At 50.1% G+C, this 26,188-nt stretch overlaps 2 protein-coding genes across 2 annotated transcripts; one reads left to right on the plus strand and one right to left on the minus strand.

Moving 5' to 3' along the window:
• Positions 1-1,282: 1,282 nt before the first annotated feature.
• On the minus strand, positions 1,283-2,519 carry LOC147986923 (uncharacterized). The gene is made up of 2 exons (XM_087540199.1): positions 2,040-2,519; positions 1,283-1,939 (listed from the first exon to the last, which is right to left on the minus strand). Exons 1-2 carry the CDS (start codon positions 2,517-2,519, stop codon positions 1,283-1,285), a joined length of 1,137 nt encoding a protein of 378 aa, XP_087396325.1.
• A 12,678-nt stretch (positions 2,520-15,197) lies between these two features.
• On the plus strand, positions 15,198-19,472 carry LOC147986924 (organic cation/carnitine transporter 4-like). The gene is made up of 3 exons (XM_087544995.1): positions 15,198-15,778; positions 17,990-18,836; positions 18,925-19,472. The coding sequence occupies exons 1-3, from the start codon at positions 15,244-15,246 to the stop codon at positions 19,241-19,243; spliced, it is 1,701 nt and encodes a 566-aa protein (XP_087401121.1). The 5' UTR covers positions 15,198-15,243; the 3' UTR covers positions 19,244-19,472.
• The last annotated feature ends 6,716 nt before the right edge of the window (positions 19,473-26,188 follow it).

A 26,188-nucleotide genomic window follows, 5' to 3' on the forward strand; every position in this document is an offset into this window, starting at 1 on the left:
ACATTGACAACCAGTACAACTATCGGTTTAATTTCTTTGCCATGCAAACAAGTTTCGATTGGATTATAAAGACTATTTGATATTGTTTTTATTTTGATTGGGTTGTAAAATTATTTTGTATGTGAAACTATTTGCTATGTTTGATTTGAATTATTTAAAACCATGCTTTATTTTTAGTATGCTTGTTGATCTCGAATGGGCAAGATGCGGTCAAAATGCAGCCGTGTGTTAGGCGACGACCGGCGCATCCACAAATCCAGATGGACGCGGCTCCATCATCGTCCTAAACAAACGAAAAGCGAAAGAAACAGCCGTCTGCTTGGGGTCGTGCGTTGAAGTTGGCCTTATCCCGTTGGCGGGGAACGCCTACGTGCTCCATGCACGCTTGGACGTACGGTTGTGACGCGCGGCGCGGTCATGCCAAACACCTGTGCGAGAGCAGGACGCGCTACGCAGATCATCATGGTAGACATGCCATGCATACATGGTACGTACTCTCAAGTCTGGAGGACGAGGGAAATGATGCGAGCGAGACACGTCGGCCCACGTGATGTGTTAATTTGGCAGCCAAAAGCAGAGTATCAAGTCTGGTCGTTCAACCAGCATCACCTCTCATGGGCGGTTCGGCGACGGCTCTGCCAGATTTGCCTCCAGCACTGTAGTAGCAGCACACTCGGTGGATCTGTCGGCTGGATACATACAGCGGATGGATCAATCGGCTTGCCCAGGCGAGTTACTGGTACTCTGTTCGGGTAAACGACGATCTCTCTGCCACTGCCAGCTAGTACTTTTTATCTCTCGATGCAGACAAGCCTCGCACCACAGTTTTAGCAGGATTTCTAGTTAACGATTACTACGAGAAGTTCATCTCACATCGTTCATAAATCTTACTAGCAAAAGAGCCTCGAGTTGCAACGAGAGAAAAAAATACCGCACGGTACTAAGAGCATTACTAATAGAACTCTCAAACCCTCAAATTTTAAAAGCAATTTTAAGGGTTGAGTTGTGCCACTTTTTGACACTTTTAAGGGTTAAAAAACAGGGGCAAATACTAGAACCCTCAAACCCAACCCGTAAACTGCTTTAAGGATTGGATTTGAGGGACATCTCACAATTCATGACAACAAGAACACAATCAACTTCCAAACAAACTACCAAATGACAATCATTGATGCATGGTTTAATAGTTTACATCACAAAATCATCATCTTCCTCCTTTCATCGGCACCATCACCCAAAAGTTGCACCTCGGCGCCATCTCATAGATCACAAGCGGGCTCCATCAAGCATCTCCATCGGCACCAGTGGAGTCGTACACACCGCCATCACCACAACTACTCATCGGAGTGTCACCTTGAAAAGTAGAGGACGCAACACGGAACATCCTCTTCCTCTCCGCGATGTCTTCCTTGTAGTCCTTCCACCATTGCAATTGGTCTTCATCCATGTCCTTCTTGGACATCATCATGTGCTCTTTCTCTTCCATCATGAGTTCTTTCCATACCTTTGCCTCTTTGAGCTTGATCATCCTCTCCTCCAACTCGGCCTTGCGCTTTGCTTCTTCACGCTTTGCTTCAACTTGTGCAAGCTTGACCTCTTTCTGCTTCTCGGTGATAAGAAGCTTCGTCTCCAATGTCTTCGTTGTCAATTCCTCTCTTGCCTTCATCATGTGGTCCATCTTCTCCCTTAGGCTTGACGCCTCTTCTTCCATCTTCACCCTTAGCTTGCCCTTCTTGTTTCCCTCGGGCTTGCCCAAGTTCCTCTCCTCCTCATCTTCACTATCATCCATCCTTAGCATTGCCGACTTCTTGGGTGCGGTCTCTTGATCCCTCACCTTCCACTTGTCAAAGGTTTGAAGAATTGACCAAACATACTTAAATGGGAATGGCTTGCCCTGGGAAGCGGCCATCTCCTTGTACCTCATGCCGGCAAGTGTCTCCTATCAACCACACATAAATCACATAAGAACCCACCAATATCATCTATCACTTGGTCCATGGCACACACATAATCAAAATAGTGAAGAAATATGTACTCACATAGTCACTCTCCACGGTTCCACTAGGTGGTGCATCTCTCACTTGGTCCATGGCCGCACTCCAACGAGAACAAGCGGGCTTGATCAACTCCCACCGGCCTTGAAGCGACCGGAAAGAGCGATGGATGAACCCACTATTCTTCGGCTTGATCTTACAATAGACGTCCTCGATCCTTTGCCAATACCGTTTACCGGTTTGATCGGTGCCGGTGGTTGCATCCATTCCCACAGCTGCCCAAGCACGAACCAAGAGGACATCTTCCGCCTCGGTGTAGTTTGTCGATCGCGCGTGTGGGCGGGAAGCGGCGGTGAATGCCTCCTCCCCTATCTCGGCCACCTCCTCCTCGTCATCCCCCACCTCCTCCTCATCTTCCTCCTTCTCCTCCAAGTCGTCACCAACCCTAAAGGGGTCTAGAGGCGGAGCTCCGAGGTCCACCTCCGCGTTTTGGAGGAGGTCCATGAACGAGGACGGGTTTGCCATTTCCTCGAACACCTCATGCGTGGCGGGAGGAGGTTCGGTGACAGCGGCCGCCGCGGGCTTCTTCCGCGGCTTGGTCACGGCCGGGGACGAGCCGGCGACCTTGGAGGCCGCCCCTCGCGGCCCATGAGAGGCCGCCTTCGGCCGGCTCTTCTTGGTAGCCGGGGCGGGCGGCGGGGAGGCGGCGAGGGCGGGAGTCGGTGCGGGCGAGGCGGTCGGGGCGGCAGGAGGTGGTGCGAGGCCCGCCCGCCGCCGCTTGACCCCGACGTGGGTCGCCGCCACCACGTCGACGACGGTCGGTTGGGCGGGGGCGGGCGCCGGGGCGGGCGACGCGGGCGGGGGCGCGGCGGCGGCGGGGCCTTCCATGGCCAGCGCGGCAGCAGGCGGCGGGACGCGGGCGGGAGGAGGAGCGGTTGGCTCCCGCGCGAGCTCGGAGCGAGCGACGAGGAGGAGTGCGGGTTGCGGGGCCGGGAGATTTTCCCCTCAACCCCTACTTCTACAGATTGCAAATTGGTTTGAGGGTTGGACCTCTAAATTTTTTTACGGGTTTGATGGTTTAGAGATTCTAGTCTACGGCGTTTTTTCGGCAAAAACTGTAAAAAAGCGGTTATTTTTAGGGGTTTGAGGGTTTGAGGGCTCTACTAGTAATGCTCTAACCCAATGACCATGACACAAAACCTCGATAGTCTCTCTTCTCTCGGCTCGGCGTAAGGTGAGAAATTTGCTATTTTTTCCTGTCTTAGGACCTCTCCAATATGGATCCCTAAATTGTCCGGACCGAGCGGTTTGGACACAATTTGCCATCAACGTGATATTTCATCGGTACGCGGACCCGTCTGGAAGTCCATTTTTCCATAATCCGAAGGCAAAACCAAAGGGCTTTATGGGCGTCCAGACCGCTGTCAGGAACGCGTCAGACACCCGGACTCACCCAAAGACCACTCCTGCGCCTGCGCCCTCCCCTGCCCAGATCGGTTGCCGCACATTCATGTCGCTCAACGCCACTCCAGAGTGCTAGGACTGTATTCATGCCGGTGCAGAGCGGACGCATGTTGGAAATATGCCTTAGAGGCAATAATATTTGAGTATTGTTTATTTCTAGCTTCAAAATTAATATTTATATCTATGCTATAATTGATATCTCGAATATGCGATTCAGACGGAAACTCATGAGCACGTGTAGAACTATAAAACAGTAAAACACGATTCCTAGTCTTGCCTCTAGGACTAGCTCAAAGTGTTGATTGATGGTTCTGTTTTCCTGATCATGGACAAGACCATAATGCCAACAACATTTGAGAGCATGATATTGGAAGAACACTCGTGTTGAATTGATCCAAGTTCTTAGTTATACTTAGAGATTACATTGCCTGCGGTCTATACTACATAACAGGGAAGTTAATGTATGCATGATTCCTTAGAGAATGAGAGTATCGAGTCACTCCATACTGGATGGTGCGCTTTGGGGTTGTTCCAACGTCATCCATAACAAGATGATCATAACGACAACTTATATGTTCATCGAAAACATATGACGAGGGACTAGATAGCTCGAGACTGGGATTTGCTCTTTCGACGATGGAGAGATATTTTTAGGACTCTCTTGTTGGAAATATGCCCTAGAGGCAATAATAAAAGCATTATTATTATATTTCTTTGTTCATGATAATTGTCTTTATTCATGCTATAACTGTATTATCCGGAAATCGTAATACACGTGTGAATACATAGACCATAATATGTCCCTAGTAAGCCTCTAGTTGACTAGCTCGTTGATCAACAGATAGTCATGATTTCCTGGCTATGGACATTGGATGACATTGATAACGGGATCACATCATTAGGAGAATGATGTGATGGACAAGACCCAATCCTAAGCATAGCACAAAGATCGTGTAGTTCGTTTGCTAGAGCTTTTCCAATGTCAAGTATCTTTTCCTTTGACCATGAGATCGTGTAACTCCCGGATACCGTAGGAGTGCTTTGGGTGTATCAAACGTCACAACGTAACTGGGTGACTATAAAGGTGCATTACAGGTATCTCCGAAAGTGTCTGTTGGGTTGACACGGATCGAGACTGGGATTTGTCACTCTGGATAACGGAGAGGTATCACTGGGCCCACTCGGTAATGCATCATCATTATGAGCTCAAGGTGACCAAGTGGTTGATCACGGGATCATGCATTACGGTACGAGTAAAGTGACTTGCCGGTAACGAGATTGAACAAGGTATTGGGATACCGACGATCGAGTCTCGGGCAAGTAACATACCGATTGACAAAGGGAATTGTATACGGGGTTGATTAATCCTCGACATCGTGGTTCATCCGATGAGATCATCGTGGAGCATGTGGGAGCCATCATGGGTATCCAGATCCCGCTGTTGGTTATTGACCGGAGAGTCGTCTCGGTCATGTCTGCTTGTCTCCCGAACCCGTAGGGTCTACACACTTAAGGTTCGGTGACGCTAGGGTTATGAAGATATGAATATGCAGTAACCCGAATGTTGTTCGGAGTCCCGGATGAGATCCCGGACGTCACGAGGAGTTCCGGAATGGTCCGGAGGTAAAGAATTATATATAGGAAGTGCTGTTTCGGCCATCGGGACAAGTTTCGGGGTTATCGGTATTGTACCGGGACCACCGGAGGGGTACCGGGGGCCCACCGGGTGGGGCCACCTGTCCCGGGGGGCCACATGGGCTGTAGGGGGTGCGCCTTGGCCTTCATGGGCCAAGGGCACCAGCCCTACTAGGCCCATGCGCCTAGGGTTTCCACCAGGGAGGAGTCCAAGTGGTGGAAGGCACCCCGAGGTGCCTTGGGGGGGAGGGAAACCCTCCCCTGGCCGCCGCACCTAGGAGATTGGATCTCCTAGGCTGCGCACCACCCCCCCTTGGCCCTCCTATATATAGTGGGGGAGAGGAGGGATTTCATACCTCAGCCTTTGGTGCTTCCTCTCTCCCCGTTACGTCTCTCTCTCGTAGTATAGGCGAAGCCCTGCTACTGTGACGCCCTGCATCCACCACCACGCCGTCGTGCTGCTGGATCTTCATCAACCTCTCTTCCCCCTTGCTGGATCAAGAAAGGAGGAGACGTCATCCGTTCCGTACGTGTGTTGAACGCGGAGGCACCGTCCGTTCGGTGCTTGATCATCGGTGATTTGAATCACGTCGTGTTCGACTACATCATCCCCGTTCTTTGAACGCTTCCGCTCGCGATCTACAAGGTACGTAGATGCATCTAATCACTCGTTGCTAGATGAACTCCTAGATGGATCTTGGTGAAACGAGTAGGAAAATTTTTGTTTTCTGCAACGTTCCCCAAACAGTGGCATCATGAGTTAGGTCTATGCGTAGTTCTCTTGCACGAGTAGAACACAAAGTCGTTGTGGGCGTTGATTTTGTTCAATATGCTTGCCGTTACTAGTCTTATCTTGATTCGGCGGCATCGTGGGATGAAGCGGCCCGGACCGACCTTACACGTACTCTTACGTGAGACAGGTTCCACCGACTGACATGCACTAGTTGCATAAGGTGGCTAGCGGGTGTCTGTCTCCCCTACTTTAGTCGGATCGGATTCGATGAAAAGGGTCCTTATGAAGGGTAAATAGCAATTGGCATATCACGTTGTGGTCATTGCGTAGGTAAGAAACGTTCTTGCTAGAAACCCATAACAGCCACGTAAAACATGCAAACAACAATTAGAGGACGTCTAACTTGTTTTTGCAGGGTATGCTATGTGATGTGATATGGCCAAAAGGATGTGATGAATGATATATGTGATGTATGAGATTGATCATGTTCTTGTACAAGGAATCACGACTTATATGTCGATGAGTATGACGGTGACAGGATGATCATGGAGCCCCAAGATGGAGATCAAAGGAGCTATGTGATATTGGCCATATCATGTCACTATTATTATTTGATTGCATGTGATGTTTATCATGTTTTGCATCTTGTTTGCTTAGAACGACGGTAGTAAATAAGATGATCCCTCATAATAATTTCAAGAAAGTGTTCCCCCTAACTGTGCACCGTTGCTACAGTTCGTCGTTTCGAAGCACCACGTGATGATCGGGTGTGATAGATCCTTACGTTCACATACAACGGGTGTAAGACAGATTTACACACGCAATACACTTAGGTTGACTTGACGAGCCTAGCATGTGCATAGACATGGCCTCGGAACATAGAAGACCGAAAGGTCGAGCATGAGTCGTATAGAAGATACGATCAACATGAAGATGTTCACCGACGTTGACTAGTCCGTGTCACGTGATGATCGGACACGGCCTAGCCAACTCGGATCATGTTATACTTAGATGACTAGAAGAGGGATGTCTATCTAAGTGGGAGTTCATTAATAATTTGATTAGATGAACTTAATTATCATGAACTTAGTCTAAAATCTTTACAATATGTCTTGTAGATCAAATGGCCAACGTTGTATTCAATTTCAACGCGTTCCTAGAGAAAACCAAGCTGAAAGACGATGGCAGCAACTATACGGATTGGGTCCGGAACCTGAGGATCATCCTCATAGCTGCCAAGAAAGATTATGTCCTACAAGCACCGCTAGGTGATCCACCCGTCCCACAGAACCAAGACGCTATGAACGCTTGGCAGACACGTACTGATGACTACTCCCTCGTTCAGTGCGGCATGCTTTACAGCTTAGAACCGGGGCTCCAAAAGCGTTTTGAGAGACATGGAGCATATGAGATGTTCGAAGAGCTGAAAATGGTTTTCCAAGCTCATGCCCGGGTCGAGAGAAATGAAGTCTCCGATAAGTTCTTCAGCTGTAAGATGGAGGAAAATAGTTCTGTCAGTGAGCACATACTCACTATGTCTGGGTTACATAACCGCTTGACTCAGCTGGGAGTTAATCTCCCGGATGACGCGGTCATTGACAGAATCCTCCAGTCGCTTCCACCAAGCTACAAGAGCTTTGTGATGAACTTCAATATGCAGGGGATGGTAAAGACCATTCCTGAAGTATTTGCTATGCTGAAATCAGCAGAGGTAGAAGTCAAGAAGGAACATCAAGTGTTGATGATGAATAAAACCACTAAGTTCAAGAAGGGCAAGGGTAAAAAGAACTTCAAGAAGGACGGCAAGGAAGTTGCTGCGCCCGGCAAGCAAGCTGTCGGGAAGAAGTCAAAGAATGGACCCAAGCCTGAGACAGAGTGCTTTTATTGCAAAGGGAAGGGTCACTGGAAGCGGAACTGCCCTAAATACTTAGCGGATAAGAAGGCCGGCAACACCAAAGGTATATTTGATATACATGTGATTGATGTGTACCTTACCAGTACTCGTAGTAACTCCTGGGTATTTGATACCGGTGCCGTTACTCATATTTGTAACTCACCACAGGAGCTGCGGAATAAACGGAAACTGGAGAAGGACGAGGTGACGATGCGCGTCGGGAATGGTTCCAAGGTCGATGTGATCGCCGTCGGCACGCTACCTCTACATTTACCTACGGGATTAGTTATAAACCTCAATAATTGTTATTTAGTGCCATGTCTGAGCATGAACATTGTATCAGGATCTCGTTTAATACGAGATGGCTACTCATTTAAATCCGAGAATAATGGTTGTTCTATTTATATGAGAGATATGTTTTATGGTCATGCTCCGATAGTCAATGGTTTATTCTTAATGAATCTCGAGCGTATTACTACACATATTCATAGTGTGAATACCAAAAGATGTAAAGTTGATAATGATAGTCCCACATACTTGTGGCACTGCCGCCTTGGTCACATAGGTGTCAAACGCATGAAGAAGCTCCATGCAGATGGACTTTTGGAGTCTCTTGATTATGAATCATTTGACACGTGCGAACCATGCCTCATGGGAAAAATGACCAAGACTCCGTTCTCAGGAACAATGGAGCGAGCAACCAACTTATTGGAAATCATACATACTGATGTGTGCGGTCCAATGAGTGTTGAGGCTCGCGGTGGCTATCGTTATGTTCTCACCCTCACTGATGACTTAAGTAGATATGGGTATGTCTACTTAATGAAACACAAGTCTGAGACCTTTGAAAAGTTCAAGGAATTTCAGAGTGAAGTTGAGAATCAACGTGACAGGAAAATCAAGTTTCTACGATCAGATCGTGGAGGAGAATACTTGAGTCACGAATTTGGCACACACTTAAGAAAATATGGAATAGTTTCACAACTCACGCCGCCTGGAACACCTCAGCGTAATGGTGTGTCCGAACGTCGTAATCGCACTCTATTAGATATGGTGCGATCTATGATGTCTCTTACCGACTTACCGCTATCTTTTTGGGGCTATGCTTTAGAGACTGCCGCATTCACTTTAAATAGGGCTCCGTCGAAATCCGTTGAGACGACACCGTTTGAATTATGGTTTGGGAAGAAACCTAAGTTGTCGTTTCTAAAAGTTTGGGGATGCGATGCTTATGTCAGGAAACTTCAACCTGAAAAGCTCGAACCCAAATCGGAAAAATGCGTCTTCATAGGATACCCTAAAGAAACCATTGGGTATATCTTCTACCTCAGATCCGAAGGCAAGATCTTTGTTGCCAAGAATGGATCCTTTCTGAAGAAAGAGTTTCTCTCGAAAGAAGTAAGTGGGAGGAAAGTAGAACTTGATGAAGTATTGCCTCTTGAACCGGAAAATGGCGCAACTCAAGAAAATGTTCCTGAGGCGCCTGCACCGACTAGAGAGGAAGTTATTGATGATGATCAAGATACTTCTGATCAAGCTCCTACTGAAATTCGAAGGTCCACAAGGACACGTTCCGCACCAGAGTGGTACGGCAACCCTGTCTTGGAAATCATGTTGTTAGACAACAGTGAACCTTCGAACTATGAAGAAGCGATGGCAGGCCCGGATTCCGACAAATGGCTAGAAGCCATGAAATCCGAGATAAGATCCATGTATGAAAACGAAGTATGGACTTTGACTGACTTGCCCGTTGAACGGCGAGCCATAGAAAATAAATGGATCTTCAAGAAGAAGACAGACGCGGATGGTAATGTGACCATCTATAAAGCTCGGCTTGTCGCTAAGGGTTATCGACAAGTTCAAGGAATTGACTACGATGAGACTTTCTCACCGGTAGCGAAGCTAAAGTCCGTCCGAATCATGTTAGCAATTGCCGCATTCTACGATTATGAGATATGGCAAATGGACGTCAAAACGGCATTCCTTAATGGTTTCCTTAAGGAAGAGTTGTATATGATGCAACCGGAAGGTTTTGTCGATCCTAAGAATGCTGACAAGGTGTGCAAGCTCCAACGCTCGATTTATGGGCTGGTGCAAGCATCTCGGAGTTGGAACATTCACTTTGATGAGATGATCAAAGCGTTTGGGTTTATGCAGACTTATGGAGAAGCCTGCGTTTACAAGAAAGTGAGTGGGAGCTCTGTAGCATTTCTCATATTATATGTAGATGACATACTTTTGATGGGAAATGATATAGAACTCTTGGACAGCGTCAAGGCCTACTTGAATAAGAGTTTTTCAATGAAGGACCTTGGAGAAGCTGCTTATATATTAGGCATCAAGATCTATAGGGATAGATCAAGACGCCTCATAGGTCTTTCACAAAGCACATACCTTGATAAGATTTTGAAGAAGTTCAAAATGGATCAGTCCAAGAAAGGGTTCTTGCCTGTTTTGCAAGGTGTGAGATTGAGCTCAGCTCAATGCCCGACCACGGCAGAAGAGATAGAAGAGATGAGTATCATCCCCTATGCCTCAGCCATAGGTTCTATTATGTATGCCATGCTGTGTACTAGACCTGATGTAAACCTTGCCGTAAGTTTGGTAGGAAGGTACCAAAGTAATCCCGGCAAGGAACACTGGACAGCGGTCAAGAATATCCTGAAGTACCTGAAAAGGACAAAGGACATGTTTCTCGTTTATGGAGGTGACGAAGAGCTCGTCGTAAAGGGTTACGTCGACGCTAGCTTCGACACAGATCTGGATGACTCTAAGTCACAAACTGGATACGTGTATATGTTGAATGGTGGAGCAATGAGCTGGTGCAGCTGCAAACAGAGCGTCGTGGCGGGATCTACATGTGAAGCGGAGTACATGGCAGCCTCGGAGGCAGCACATGAAGCAATATGGGTGAAGGAGTTCATCACCGACCTAGGAGTCATACCCAATGCGTCGGGGCCAATCAAACTCTTTTGTGACAACACTGGAGCTATTGCACTTGCCAAGGAGCCCAGGTTTCACAAGAAGACAAGGCACATCAAGCGTCGCTTCAACTCCATTCGTGAAAATGTTCAAAATGGAGACATAGAGATTTGTAAAGTACATACGGACCTGAATGTAGCAGATCCGTTGACTAAACCTCTCCCTAGGGCAAAACATGATCAACACCAGAATTCCATGGGTGTTCGATTCATCACAATGTAACTAGATTATTGACTCTAGTGCAAGTGGGAGACTGTTGGAAATATGCCCTAGAGGCAATAATAAAAGCATTATTATTATATTTCTTTGTTCATGATAATTGTCTTTATTCATGCTATAACTGTATTATCCGGAAATCGTAATACACGTGTGAATACATAGACCATAATATGTCCCTAGTAAGCCTCTAGTTGACTAGCTCGTTGATCAACAGATAGTCATGATTTCCTGGCTATGGACATTGGATGACATTGATAACGGGATCACATCATTAGGAGAATGATGTGATGGACAAGACCCAATCCTAAGCATAGCACAAAGATCGTGTAGTTCATTTGCTAGAGCTTTTCCAATGTCAAGTATCTTTTCCTTTGACCATGAGATCGTGTAACTCCCGGATACCGTAGGAGTGCTTTGGGTGTATCAAACGTCACAACGTAACTGGGTGACTATAAAGGTGCATTACAGGTATCTCCGAAAGTGTCTGTTGGGTTGACACGGATCGAGACTGGGATTTGTCACTCTGGATAACGGAGAGGTATCACTGGGCCCACTCGGTAATGCATCATCATTATGAGCTCAAGGTGACCAAGTGGTTGATCACGGGATCATGCATTACGGTACGAGTAAAGTGACTTGCCGGTAACGAGATTGAACAAGGTATTGGGATACCGACGATCGAGTCTCGGGCAAGTAACATACCGATTGACAAAGGGAATTGTATACGGGGTTGATTAATCCTCGACATCGTGGTTCATCCGATGAGATCATCGTGGAGCATGTGGGAGCCATCATGGGTATCCAGATCCCGCTGTTGGTTATTGACCGGAGAGTCGTCTCGGTCATGTCTGCTTGTCTCCCGAACCCGTAGGGTCTACACACTTAAGGTTCGGTGACGCTAGGGTTATGAAGATATGAATATGAAGTAACCCGAATGTTGTTCGGAGTCCCGGATGAGATCCCGGACGTCACGAGGAGTTCCGGAATGGTCCGGAGGTAAAGAATTATATATAGGAAGTGCTGTTTCGGCCATCGGGACAAGTTTCGGGGTTATCGGTATTGTACCGGGACCACCGGAGGGGTACCGGGGGCCCACCGGGTGGGGCCACCTGTCCCGGGGGGCCACATGGGCTGTAGGGGGTGCGCCTTGGCCTTCATGGGCCAAGGGCACCAGCCCTACTAGGCCCATGCGCCTAGGGTTTCCACCACGGAGGAGTCCAAGTGGTGGAAGGCACCCCGAGGTGCCTTGGGGGGGAGGGAAACCCTCCCCTGGCCGCCGCACCTAGGAGATTGGATCTCCTAGGCTGCGCACCACCCCCCCTTGGCCCTCCTATATATAGTGGGGGAGAGGAGGGATTTCATACCTCAGCCTTTGGTGCTTCCTCTCTCCCCGTTACGTCTCTCTCTCGTAGTATAGGCGAAGCCCTGCTACTGTGACGCCCTGCATCCACCACCACGCCGTCGTGCTGCTGGATCTTCATCAACCTCTCTTCCCCCCTTGCTGGATCAAGAAAGGAGGAGACGTCATCCGTTCCGTACGTGTGTTGAACGCGGAGGCACCGTCCGTTCGGTGCTTGATCATCGGTGATTTGAATCACGTCGTGTTCGACTACATCATCCCCGTTCTTTGAACGCTTCCGCTCGCGATCTACAAGGTACGTAGATGCATCTAATCACTCGTTGCTAGATGAACTCCTAGATGGATCTTGGTGAAACGAGTAGGAAAATTTTTGTTTTCTGCAACGTTCCCCAACATCTCTCGGTGTGACGGCGTCCACAATCAACTGTCCATACACAACGTGAATTTGATCACGGGGATGCCGGACACGAGAACAAGAAAAGAGAACCAAACCGGTAATGAGGAGACCGGTATAGTGAGCATGAGCTTGACTCGTGGGGATACCGATACATCTCACCTCAGATTTTGTAGAGTATTGTCAAGCAAAAGGAATAACATATTTTTTCAAAATGGAAGCAAAAAAGGTTCGCCTTATCCATTAATTAACCAGAAGAGAGTTGCCCAGTTAAGTTAAGTGGGGGAAAACCAGGCAAAAACTAATACATCAAGGGTCAAATCCATTATTGAATACCAAAGGACACGATGTCAATCCACTCTCATCGACAACATGTCGAACAAGACAAGAAACACCCACCACACATACATAAGCAACGGGAACCCCGCTCCACCAAACAAGCGAGCCTTCTACCAGTTCCGTAAAGAAGAATATGTGACTACAATGAGAGAAGTAGCAACGGGACTCCCACAGAAATGAAGCGCATGCACTCCACAGGTCCTGCGCCAATTGCATCATCTGGCATTGCTCACTTAAATATCATTTGTGTGAGTATATATAGGGGTCAATATGGCTGCCCACGGTTTCGATATTGATTATTGAATGAAAGGTGTTTTTGTTCATGTCTATATTTCACCGAACCTGTAGAGTCACACGCTTAAGGGATTATGATATGTTGAGTTCCATTGGAGTTAGGAAAATATGAAAAAATATTACCGAAAATGTTTCGGGCATAAAAGAATTTGTTTTGATAGAAAACGGAAGCGTTTCGAAATATTGAGTAATACCGGATCGGTGAAACATACACTTGAGGACCTAATAATAATATAGGAGGGCTACATTATTTACCGGAGCACCCCGGGATTATTCTACGCACCATGAGCTGCTCAAATAGGCTATAGCCTATTAGGGGGCAGCCACCTGGTCCTAGAGGCCCAATAAGGAGGTGGCGCCCCCTATGGCTTGTTGGGCAAGCTAAGGGGGCATGGAAGCTTGGCTAACGCCGGGTTACATCACATGGAGAAAGCCTAGGAGTTGGCGAGTATGAAACTTGGCTAGGCCATTTTTTTGAGTTTGTTGTAAAATCTGTAGCTGACAATTTAGGTAGCCTAACTTTTTAATGGAATACAATGTTGTTTCTATAAGAACACCTCAAGGAAGGAGTTCCCCTCCTCCAAGTCGGCTAGCCCCCCTCCTTCAGATGGGTGTGGGGTGTCAGCGCCTATGTGAAGGACAGTCAAGACATCCCACTTCTCGCTTCATTTCACACTAGAGTTGGAGATTCCATACAATTTAGTTAATTGTAGGAGATTTAGGAGAGTCCCTTGGATAGTTAAGATGCCTTTACTTTTGGGTACCTTGTGATGGTTTTTCTACACATATTTTGTCACCTTAAAGGAAAAAAAATGCAAATTACCCCCCTCCCTCCCCCCCCCCCCAACACCCACCCACCCACAAAGACACAAACACCACTCTAGAAACAAAACCATGACCAATAGAGTTTAAAGTGTACTCGAAGATTCAAATCTCATAGTTAAAACAAAATAGGCGAGGGCAGACCTGCTCATCCTTTCTTTTCCCATCGAAATACTCGTTGACCAAGACACCAGCAGCCGCCTCCTTCTTCTCCAAGAAAGAAAGTTAGGGTTCGTGCCTCTCGTCGGCGCCAGCACAGGTTCGCCTCGTCTCCGGTGGATCCTGGCAAGGGCCGACGGGAGGGCTTCATTTTTAGTTATTTTTTCAATCTTGTTAGTGTTTGCGTCCTTCTCGGAAAGGCGAGACGGCGGCGGCTCCTTGAAGATGGAATAAAGGTCTCCCCGCCTAGCCCCCGTTCCGGCGATGCATCTAGCATCGTTGGTGGGCGTGTGGAGGTGTGTCTCCGGCAGATCTATCTTTGGTGGATTTGCTCGGATCTCGTCGTTGTTCGTCTACATTCGTGTGTCTTCGGTTTGGATCCTTCCGATCTACGTTATTCTTCATCGGCGGTGGTTACTGTTCTGGGGTGCTAGTCCTATGGGGCCTTAACACGACGACTTCCCGACTGTCTACTACAACAAGTTGTGCCCGACTCCGGCGATGAAGGGGCGATGACGGCAACGCACCTTCGGCTCGCTTCAGTGCTTGTAGCCGTCGCCAGGTGATATGTGGATCTGGATGCAATTTTTTTTCGGATGTTCGTTGTACTGCCATGATTGAAGATGAATAGATTGAAAGTTTTTCCGAAAAAAAAAAGCGATGACAAAAAACACCGTAATAGCAAACACGGGTGCCTTTATCTATAAATATCTTGTGCAAAAGAGCTCCTCATGCTGCACATCTTATATTTGCTATTTGATCGTCTCGAGTCAGTTGACGAATGCAGAGCAATATTAATCATGAGGGCTGGCGTGTAGATCATCAAGTAATGCGGCGGCTTTCACAACTTGTCACCAGCAGGGTGGTGAAAATGGCGCCGTAAATGGCTTCCATTTCTGTTGAACAACTGTAAATGGCTTCCTCAGCCGCGATTACCCGCGGACGCTTGCGCACATGCCTCGGGCGCGCTGCCCACAACTACAAATAGCGCGCGGTCGAAGGCACGGCCCCAGTACACGCGCGCGCGCACACACCCCGCGCCAAGGGAAAGGGACCACGCGGCTCCGCGACGTTCGTGCGTGCGTGCGACAGCCGGCCATGTCCACCGAGGCGCTGCTGGCCGCCCAAGGCGGCGGCGGCGGCGGCGGCGGAGGGGGAGTGGCGAGCCGGCGGCTGAGCATCGACGAGGCGCTGGCGGAGCACGCGGGGGAGTTGGGGCGGTGGCAGCTGCGGCACTTCGTGCTGGTGTCGGCGGCGTGGGCGCTGGAGGCGCTGCACACCATGGTCATCATCTTCGCGGACCGGGAGCCGGCCATGCGGTGCCCCGCGGGGGACGGGCGGTGCGGCGACCGGTGCGCCGGCGCGGCGGCCGGGTGGGAGTGGGCGCAGGGGAGCGCGTCGTCGACGGTGGCCGAGTGGGGCCTGGTCTGCGGCGAGCGGTACAAGGTCGGCCTCGTCCAGGCCGTCTTCTTCGCCGGGTGCATGATCGGTACGTACATACGCCGCCGCTCTCTCTGCTACCGCCTTTCGGTATCGTAATTCTGCCTTTTTTCGTCAGCCAAACATGTGCCTACCATATGACTGCTTCGTCGTCAGCCTAACTAATCCCGCCGGTTGGCTTCGCGTGCGCTCTCTGATGTCCCGTTGATAGTGTCTTGCGTTCCAGCATACGCATCAAGTACAGAGCCTCGTGCTCTGTCTGTCACACGGATGGCATGCCCAGCCCCAGACCGCGCCCCCGAGTCTGGGGGCGCAGCTCGCCGTGGCATGGCATGCGTCCCGCCGTGGAGCAGTGCAATTTCGCCGTGTCGACGGCGCCAAATCGAATTTCCTCCCTCCCGAGATCCGTCTTTATCGCCAGCCGCTCCGTGCCAAGCGCCGTATGCCTGCCGAATAGCTGTATTCTTTGGAAAAAACTGAGGTCTAGCTAGCTGCTCATCTGGACGCATGCAGCCAGCGTCACTGCTTGAGTAGGAAAACTGTTGTACTAGTTTACTTCAGCAGCCCCGTTTTGACTCCTGCTGCATATTTTTCTACTGAGCCTAGTGCGCTTTTTAATTTTCATTAATGGTACAAGCTCGACCTCATGCATGCATCGGCACGGCGCCGGTCTGACATCAGTACTGAATGCCGACCGGCCAGTATGAAGCAAAACACGAATCAGCTTGCTGGTTACGGTAAGTACAAATTTGTCTCGCATCGCCTAATGGGTCAGTCAGTCTCGGTGATGTGATCTCAGGCGCATTGCAGACTAATTAAGTACTCCGTTTAGATTAGTCTCACCCTCGCATGTTGGTGTCGCATTCTTCTACTAGTAGTGCCAGGGAGTAATTTTCCAAGCCCTTTTTGTCTTTTGTGCTTTGGGGATCAGATATGATGCTTGGGATCTCTTGGGCGATCCGTCCAAGCATCCCGCTCACTGAACCAGTGCATGTGGATGAGAACCGTGGTCTAGTAGTATATCCTTTGGACAGTAGTACTGTACAAGCCTAACCAACAGTGACTAGTGGCCCGTCTACTGAATTATTACAGTTTAATAAGTTGCAGCAATACAACAACAGTGAAATTAACATACTTTCCCTCAAGAAATGCGCGTAGATTGAGCATCTCTTGCGCTAGAAAAGCCACTGCCGCGTCGTTAAGGTTCCTTATTCTGCTCGACGCCTTTTAGTCTGTGGTGTTGATGCATGGCAGCATGGAGTTGGGTAGGATTCGGTTATTAGAGAACAGTGAGAATTATATTTCCATATTTGTCTTCTGATAGGGCGTTGACAGTGACCGGCATACGGCGTATGCTTCTTCAGGCTCTCAATAATAACAGTTTGTCTAATTCACATCTAGATGTTTTTTAAAAATGTCATAATGCATCAGCAAGAAACAAAAAAAACTAGGACAAAAAAAAGACCACAAACAGAATGAAAATCAGCTTAGATGCGACATAACTATGTCACATCTAGATGTGTCCTAGAAAGACCCAGTAATAAACCCTCCAAATCGGAAGACGCGTCTTGCTTCAGAGCTTCCGCGAAGCGATTGGTCCCGGATGACGGCGTGCGGTGCGAGGTGACGCGCGCGCGCCCAGATGTGCCGTAGATTTAGCATGCCTACGTGGCTGTTCGAGCCGTGCCAGTTCTTCTAGGCTGTCAGTCGGATCCGGATCAGATCAGGTCATCTATCGCCGGCGTCCGGATACGTCTGGTCTGGGGTATGCTCCTGCTGGGAGGGAATTGCACCAGAAATGGGCAGCGCATTTCGAGTTTTGGACACTACAGTAGAGAGTCCTACGCCGGTCCTTACTTTCTTCTCCTCTGTTTCTTTTTCTGCGAATAATTCTTTTCCCCTGCTTTGGCTGAGTAGACTGGTATAGTTCACAAAAGTAGCTAGTAATGGGCTGGATTTTGCTATAGAAGAAAATGGTAATGTGTTTGATCCCAAAATCAGGCTTAGCAAAGTTTTTTTTTTATCTCTTGATTGATGTGGGCCGCCATGTTTGGCTTGGCGTGCCACATGATACTGTAACAGTGTAACTGTTCCACTGAACGTCGTCGTTTAATAAACTTTAGCCAGGTTCTCTGAGGAAAAAAAAGTGTAGCCATGTCATTCATTTTATCATTTATATTTATGGTCATTTTTCTGTTGTTTCACGCGACTGTTTTTTTAGAACACCATGTGATCGATCAGTGTCGTTGGCTCTTTGCAGGCGCGGGCGTGTTCGGGCACCTGTCAGACTCGTTCCTGGGCCGGAAGGGCTCCCTCCAGGTGGTCTGCTTCCTCAACGCGCTCTTCGGCCTGCTCACCGCGCTCGCCCCCACCTACAGGGTCTACGTCGTCCTCCGCCTCCTCACGGGCTTTAGCACCGGCAGCATCGGCCTCTGCGCCTTCGTCCTCGCCACGGAGCCCATTGGGCCCTCCCGCCGCGGCACCGCCGGCATGTCCAGCTTCTACTTCTTCTCCGGCGGCATCGCGGCGCTCGCCGGCGTCGCCGCCATGTTCCAGTCCTCCTGGCGCCTCCTCTACGTCGTCACCTCCCTCCCCTCCCTCGTCTTCGTGCTCGCCGTCATGCCGTTCATCTCCGAGTCGCCGCGCTGGTACCTCGTGCGACGGCGCGTTGACGATGCCATGCGCGTCTTGCGCGACATTGCGGCCACCAACGGCCGGCGTATCCCGGACGGCGTAACGCTTAAGCTCGATGATGAGGGAGATGATGTCGACGGCGGCAAGCAGATCGAGGAGTCGTCGCCGTCGTCGTCGGGGTCGATCCTGGACGTGTTCCGGTCGAGGACGACGCGGGCCAGGCTGGTGCTGTCTGTGCTCATCAACCTGCTCTGCTCGGTGGTGTACTACGGGCTGAGCCTCAACGTGGTCAACCTCAAGACCAACCTCTACGTCAGCGTCGCCGTGAACTCCATCGCCGAGATGCCCGCCTACCTGCTCACCGCGTTGCTCCTCGACCACTTCGGCCGGAAGCCACTCGGCATCGGCACCATGCTTCTCAGCGGCGTCTTCTGCATCGCCGGCAGCCTCATCGCCGGCGTCGGTGCCATGAGGTAAGTTGAAGAGCTCAAGTCAGCGTTCAAATTTACGTGTGTCCTCCATGTTCTTTGTTCTAATACGTTTGAGTATGTGACATTGCAGGGTGGTGAGGATGGTATGCGGCGTGGTGGGCATCTTTGGCATGGCGGCGACGTACAACTTGTTGTTCATATACACGGCGGAGCTGTTCCCCACGGTGGTGCGGAATGCGGCACTAGGGTGCACGTCGCAGGCATCGCAGATGGGTGCCATACTGGCGCCCATGGTGGTCGTGCTCGGGGAACGGGTGCCGTTCGCAGTGTTCGGCGTGTCGGGGATCATCGGCGGGCTGTTGGTGTTCTACCTCCCGGAGACGATGAACAAGCCCTTGTACGACACCATGGCCGGCCTGGAGGAAGGAGAGAAGACCCCCTTGAAGTAAGAGTAAGGTGCAGCGCCCAGCGCGGATGACTCTGAACTGTATCAGTTTTCGTGTGTACCTTCATACTGAAACATGTTGCCGGTGGAAAATGTTGCTGGTGGGGTGAATCGCTCAAGTAGCTTTGTTTGTAGATTTATTTTCTTGTTGTGTGGAGTTTGTACATTTTTGTTTTGGAATATACTGTAGATTATTTCACCTGTTAATAAATCAAAGGAATGTTGTTCTCTAAGTTGGTTGAGACATTGTTCATTGGACGCCAATATTTGGCGTTCGATCGCCATGGACCTGCTCCCATCTAACGATCGTTCACCCGGGGAGCAGCTCACAGCGAGGGACCTCCTATAGGCGTTTCAGAGCATCTACATCTGAACTTGGCAAATCCAACACCTCAAACACCTGCGGACATATCCGGTCACGCCTCAAAAAATGCAATCCACATCCGGACACTCAAATTAGAAACCTCAAATTCATATTATTACATGCAACATAGCGATTTTTAAGCCGAGCTCGTCCGGTTACCGTGGCCATGCCTGGCGGCCGGCTGCGCTCCCCAAAGTGTTGGCCCGGCCGCGGGCAAGGTAGAGTAGGGCATGGGACACAAGCCGGCTCACGGGACTCAAGGCGCCGACATCTCCCATGCCCTACTATTCCTCGCCGGAGCCTGGAACCCGTTGGGTGTTGGTGGACATCAGATCGATGCCGGATCTGTCCTGGTTCGAGCGGCCAACGTCCACCACGATACGGGTGCTGCGCCCGAACTGATGTGCCATGCGGGGCGCCGAAGAATGCGACTCTGCCTCGCCGACGTCCACCGCCGTGAGGGCTGCTGCCGCCTCCCGCACTCGGTGTCAAGCACGGCGGGCATGTCGTGCCATGTTCTCGTCGGACGAGGCCCATGGTGCGTCTCGATGCTCGGCGCACCAATAGAGGGGTTGCGCGTCCGCCGGTGCGTTCAGACGCCATACGGACCGCAGCGCCTCTGGCGAGGTAGCTACCGCTGGCCTAGCGCCGGATCCATGCGCCATCTGTGCAGACGAATTGGATCCCGACAGAAGGAGTCCGAGTGCTGCCGTGCACGAGCCTCCTCACGGGTGCGGCGGAGCGCAAGCCGGACGACCATCTCCTCCTCAAGGCCGCGTTGGAAGAGCTCGGGGTCGATGGATCTGGAGGTGAAGGACTCGGATCCTCCGCCCGCCTTGCCGAAGACCGTCGGAAGGCGCCTGTGACGAGTTTGGGTGGCGGAGGGGAGTGGAGTGAAGTGACTAGGGTTTGGTCCGGCGAGCGGATGGCGTGGAATATATGTGGGGTCAGATGGATCAGCGTGGGCCAGGTCCAACGTGACGGGCGTGCCCAGACGTATCCCGGCGTCCGCATATTCATCCTATATTTGGGCTAGATATGAGGGGTGCCGATCAACCCGGACGTTTGAGTGCCGTTTGAGGGGGCTCACGCCCGTACCTACTGGGCCGTGGCCCAAAAACTCGCTCGCTTCCCTAAAAAACGAAAAAGTACCACTCGCTTGTTCACGAGCCTTTTTTCTACAGGATCGCTCGCTCGCTTACGAATTAGCGAAAATTTTACGGGTTGAAAAATATTTCATGAATTAAAAAAACATACAATATTTTTTCTAAAGTTAATAAATTTGGACAAATACTTCATAAATTCTGAAATAAGTTCACCAAAATTGAATGTTTACCTGTTTTTGAAAAAGTAATCAAATGTCACAAAAAGTTTGCAAATTTGAAAAAAAATCATTGATTTTCAAAAAAAGTTCACGAAATTGGAGGCGTTCCAAAAATTGAAAAAAAACATCAATTTTGAGAACATTTCAATAAATTTGAAAAACAATTATAGTACGAAAAAAGTCCAATGAATTTGAAAAAAGTTCATAAATCTAAAAAAATTCTGCAAATAGAAAAAAATTCATACATTTAAGAAAACAATAAATAGAGAAAGGAAACGGGAACATGGAAAAACCGAATAAAGACGACGACCTAAAGAAAGAATAAAAGAGCTCTGGAGTTCAAACCCCGCCTGTGCATATCTTTTTTGCTTCTGTTTGAACGGAAAAAAGAAAAAACGGGTCGGCCCAACGTAGCCGCAGTGTGTGTGTGTGTGTGGGGGGGGGGGGTAGGTAAAGTGAAGAAACGGGCGCCGTTTAGGATCCCCTTGTCGTTCGCGAGGGGTGCAAGCTCAGATCAAACCCCCCGATTGGCCCAAAGCCCAGTTTAATGTATTTTGTTTTAAAACTGGCATGCAAACTTCAAACTGACATCCTTTAAACTTTAAAATTGCGATCCTCTAGATAAAAAACGCCATGAACCAAAAGATACCCACCACATTATAAATTCGTAAAAAACCATCTCTTAATAACAAAAATGACATCGCGAATCAATTTGTGGTTGGATGGTTAGGAGGACAGTGGTATCTCCAGCCTATCAAGATTCAAGTCCTGGTGCTTGCATTTATCCTGGATTTATTTCAGGATTTCGGGCGAGCTAATATATTCCCAGTCTATGCATGGATAAATGAATGATAAGAGCTAAACTACACTACGGCTAATATATATAAGGACAAATCAACTAGGAAAAACCGTTGCCAAAGAAACCATTTGTTTAAGCTTATTCGTTCGCGCTAGGCTAAAAACTAGATAGAAGAACTAGAGGCCGCCAAGGTCTTCAACCATTAGCAGGTAGGATCCTTTGCTTACTACTTGAAGCAGAAACCTAGAAGAGGAATTCTTTCTATTCCAAAATTCATCTTCTTTCATTTCCGTCGACTACGAGACGTCTAAGGTGACTTTGTAAAATCTTAAGATGATATGCTGACTCAGTCTTCTGAAGATGCTCATATGGGTAAGATGTGTATGTATGTGTTCATATAGATAAATGCATGCACCTATATATGAACACTTTGCGTCTTTCTTATAGCGAGCTGGTTTGAAAATCCTACGTGGCTCGGATCGTGCGCCAATATAGGTGCAAATGAATCCTACTGAGATAGGCCGTTCCCTGGGACCATCCCCTGGCTGACATTCGGCTGATAAGATTTCTGTTTTTTTAGGGGCGGAAATTAGATAGTTACACACTTATAAAATTATGCGCTATATTAGGTTTGAAAAATGTGAGAACCATTTTTGGTGCAGCTACAAGTCTCATGATGTACCACTTGATCAGTTTAGAAATTATAATACCTCGATCTTCTTAGAGGTAGCAAATCCAGTCAATCAAAGTATTAATGTGGTCAGTTAAAAAAGTATTAATGTCGTGATCTTTTTACAATTTATCCAACAACAATTGTATATTTACCCTAGATACCCCCGGGAATGACCAACGGAGGATCGGCCCCATGGAGCCCGTCTTTTATAATACCATATTTTCATAGCACAAAAAACCTGAAAAGATTTATAAATATATGTATAACATGTTCAAGAGAAGTTTCATAATAATATATTTGCATATGTGGCTAGACAAAAAAGACAAATATGTACATGAAAATGGGCCAAATTTTTTATTGTTGGGCCTGGATTATTTTCGTAGCTTGCAAATTACAATATTTCTGAACGAAATTTTACAGTTTTGTCACGAATACATATAAGTTTCACAAGACGTTTTTTAAAAAACTTGGAAATATCATGTTTGCGTTTTTTGAAAAAACAGGTTTAGAAGGAGCCTGGCGTGAGGGAAAGTGGATTACTGCTCCTTGCCTTTATAGGTTAGTGAAAGGCCGAAGGTCCCTTTTACTAGGCGAGAGGAAATGCCACGTTCCAGTATTTGGTGCCGTTATACGTGCATGGAGTGAAACAATCCTTGATGATATCCCCCAAAATACAGAGCACAATCTCTGCTTTGATGAAACGTGCTAATGAAAGAACTGCCTCGATCTGGGATGGCTCTCCCTTCTCCCTTCTCCTTTCTCCCCTCTCGCCCGAGGAGCTCTCCGTCCTCCCCCGCCCCTCCATCCCCCTCCCCGTCGCCGGTGGTGGCCCAGGCGTCTTCCCCTCCCCTCGCTGATGCGACCCTCCCCCTTTCCCCTGCCCGCGTGTCGGTGCGGTCTTCCCCTCTTCCCTCTCCTCTGCCCGCGTTAGGATCTCGCTTTTGGGCTCTCGCCTCTGTTGAGGATGAGCCGTGGTCTGCTCCTCCCACCCCGCGCTGCTCGCCGGCGGATCCGGGGCGACAGTTGGCCCTTCCTCCTGCGCCCCGTCCCCGCAAGTTTGCTCCTGGTGGGAGGGGACGGCCTCTGGCGACTGCGGAGCCCGATGTTGGCTGGATCCGGGTTTCTCGTCGTCGGTGCAAGATCGGTAAGTGCTCGGCTGCCCCTTCTGGTTTGGGGATTCTGGGCGCCGCCCTTGATGGGGTGCTTGGTGGCTCCCCATCATCCTCTTCCTCCGGTGGTGCTTCCCCGTCTGCCGCGCCGCCGGCGGCGGTGCTCCCGGGGCGGTTGGTGCCGCCGATGATGCTTGACCTAGATCTGGTGGCCGCTCCGTTGGTTAGTGGGCCGCGGGATGGGCCCTCTGGTGAGCCTGTTGGGCCTCTCGCTGTTGCCCCATTAGGTGGGCCCTCTCTTCCCCTTCTCTCGTCCATCGTCGATTTCCCCCCTCTAATTTCTACTGGCCCAGTTAGGATACCCGCTGTGCTGCCTCCTCCCCCCTCTTCGTTGGCCCATTCAACCCGCCGGGTCCAGGTGGGCACGGCTTCGACCGGCTACTTATGGATCCCTCGTGGCTCATTTCCCCCTTTGCTAGGGTTTCCAGCTTCCGCTGCAGATCTGCCCGCCACCGCTTTCCCATCCGCCGTCTCGTCAGATCTAACCCTCTTCCTCCCCTTCTCCTCTCATTTGCTGCGGTGCTCTCCATGGACAAATCTCGGGGCTCGTCGTGCGAGGCCGTGTCGGGCAGTAAGCGGCCGCGCGAGGCGTCACCTGCGTCGGTGGTGGATCTGGAGTTCGAGGCCGAGCTCCGCTCCAAGCTGGAGGCGGAGCAGGCGGCCCGCGAGCAGGCGGCTCGGGACCGTGCGGCCTGGACTGCGGGTCCGGAGTGGTCGCAGTGCTCGGAGTGGGGACGCGCCCTGGTTCTGGCCCTCCGCGTCCTGGGTCTGGTCCTTCTCCTCCTTCTCCTGTGGTGGATCCATGGGAGGCGGCGGTGGCCTCTGGTGGTGGGGGTTCTTCCTCTTCGGGCTCCTTGCCTGTGCCTGGCGCGGGGCGCGGCGCGCCTGCCCCGGGGCGTTTCCCCCCTCCTCCTCGTCCGGCTGGTGCGGGCGTGGGGTCCCGTCCACCGCCTCGGTCCTTCATGGGGCCGGCGCGGCGCCCCTCCGGCCCCTTCCCTGGATCTTCCTCCCTTCCGGTGGTGGGGGACGGGGCCTCCTCCTCCTCCCCTCCCGCATCCCCGCCCTTCATCTGCCTCCAACAGCAACTCTTCGGCGCTCACCTGCTTCGCCTGCCACCAACCCAACCACTTCCAATCTCGCTGTACCAACCCCCCGTTTTTCCTGATTTGCCGATCTGAGGGGCACCTCACTGTCAACTGCTCTAATAGACTGAAACCTCCCTCGCTCCTCCAGTTTGGCACTGGCCTCCCTGGTTGTGCCTTCTTCGCTTTTGATTCTGATCTGCCTATTTTGGAGGTGCCCCCCTCACTTTCGAATGCTGCTATTGTTTCGGTGAAGGACCAGAAGATCTCTCCCCAGACCTTACTCGATGGGCTCCGGATCTGGGATTGGCAAGTGGCCCAGATTTCTGATCATGAGTTTTCAGTCGTGTTCCCTTCCAAGGAGTGTCTGCGGATGATTGCTTCTTGCACTAGCTTTACCCTCCCCCTCAACCAACCGGTCGTCTCGGTCAAGCCGACATCTTGCAATGGTACGGCGGTTGGCCCTCTTTCTCAAGTCTGGGTTCTAATTTATGATTTACCAGCTGGACTCCGCTCGTCTGCCTTTCTCATGGCGGTGGGGGTTCTTATTGGGAAGCCCGTGGAGGTGGATCTGGAATCTCTGAATAAGGTTGGCCCCACTAAGATGAAGATTTGGTGTCTGGATTCGGGTCGTGTTCATGGTTCGGTCGACGTTTTCCCCTCTCCCAATGGTATCAGGCTCAGGGTGCGGGTGGAGGGGGCGGCTGCCTATCAACCCCCTCCCCCCTTCTCCTCCTTCTAATCCCTCGGATAAACACGATAAGGACGGGGATGGATCGATGGGTGGGAACAACTAGAGTGATGGCTCCAATCTCCATTTCACCCAATCTGAATGGGATGGCTTGGCTGAGTCTAGAAGGGAACTGTTCCAGTCTCAAGCTCCCTCTGGTGCTGCCCCTCGGGAGGCTTTGGCGATCCCTCCTTCTGATTCCATGGTGGATGCTCCTGATGATGCTTCTCTGAAGATCCCGCCTGTGTCGGCTACCCCCATGTCTGGTGCCTGCTCCAACCTCCTGGCTCGCCCGATCTCCCCCACTCGCTCCGGGATTGAGGATCTGCCTGCCTCCCCTGAGCGTGATATGGTGGGTGCCCAGTCTCAGCGGAAGAAGAAATCCTTGGTGCACAAATTCTTAGCTAAGAGCAGGAATTCTCTAGGCTCTAAAAAATCCACTGCCGGTGTCTACCGTCGTCTCGACAAGGATCTCGGGTCCATGTCTCGCTCTGGTCCATCTTTGGCTTCCCCCTTGCCGCGGGCGCAGGCGATTTGGTCGCCGGCGTCTACGGCTCGCAAAGGCCGGAGGGTGGCCAACTCGGGTGGATCTGTTCTGGAGCGGGCGGAAAAGCGGGCTGCCGCGAAGGATCTTCCTACCCCAGGTAATCATCCCTCTCATTCTGTTGGTTCTCCTCCGGTTCGCCTGGTTTTACCTACTCTCTCGGATAACCATCTTTTTAAAGTCATGTCGGATGTGGGAGTGGTGGTTGATCCTAATGTTGGTTCTCCGAGTTCTCTTCTTACAAGTATTCGGGCTAACGAGGTG

The sequence above is a fragment of the Triticum urartu genome, chromosome 2A, assembly GCF_056163025.1.
Source record: "Triticum urartu cultivar PI428250 chromosome 2A, HENAU_Tu73, whole genome shotgun sequence".
Classification (NCBI taxonomy): Eukaryota; Viridiplantae; Streptophyta; class Magnoliopsida; order Poales; family Poaceae; genus Triticum; species Triticum urartu.

Excerpts from the sequence above, each read along its gene's own strand:
- LOC147986923 (XM_087540199.1), bottom strand. The coding sequence starts at position 2,519 with ATGGCAAACCCGTCCTCGTTCATGGACCTCCTCCAAAACGCGGAGGTG. Across the intron at positions 1,940-2,039 it reads GAACCGTGGAGAGTGACTAT|GAGACACTTGCCGGCATGAG; the intron begins GTGAGTACATAT and ends TGTGGTTGATAG.
- LOC147986924 (XM_087544995.1), top strand. The coding sequence starts at position 15,244 with ATGCCTCGGGCGCGCTGCCCACAACTACAAATAGCGCGCGGTCGAAGG. Across the intron at positions 15,779-17,989 it reads CTTCGCCGGGTGCATGATCG|GCGCGGGCGTGTTCGGGCAC; the intron begins GTACGTACATAC and ends GGCTCTTTGCAG. Across the intron at positions 18,837-18,924 it reads GCCGGCGTCGGTGCCATGAG|GGTGGTGAGGATGGTATGCG; the intron begins GTAAGTTGAAGA and ends GTGACATTGCAG.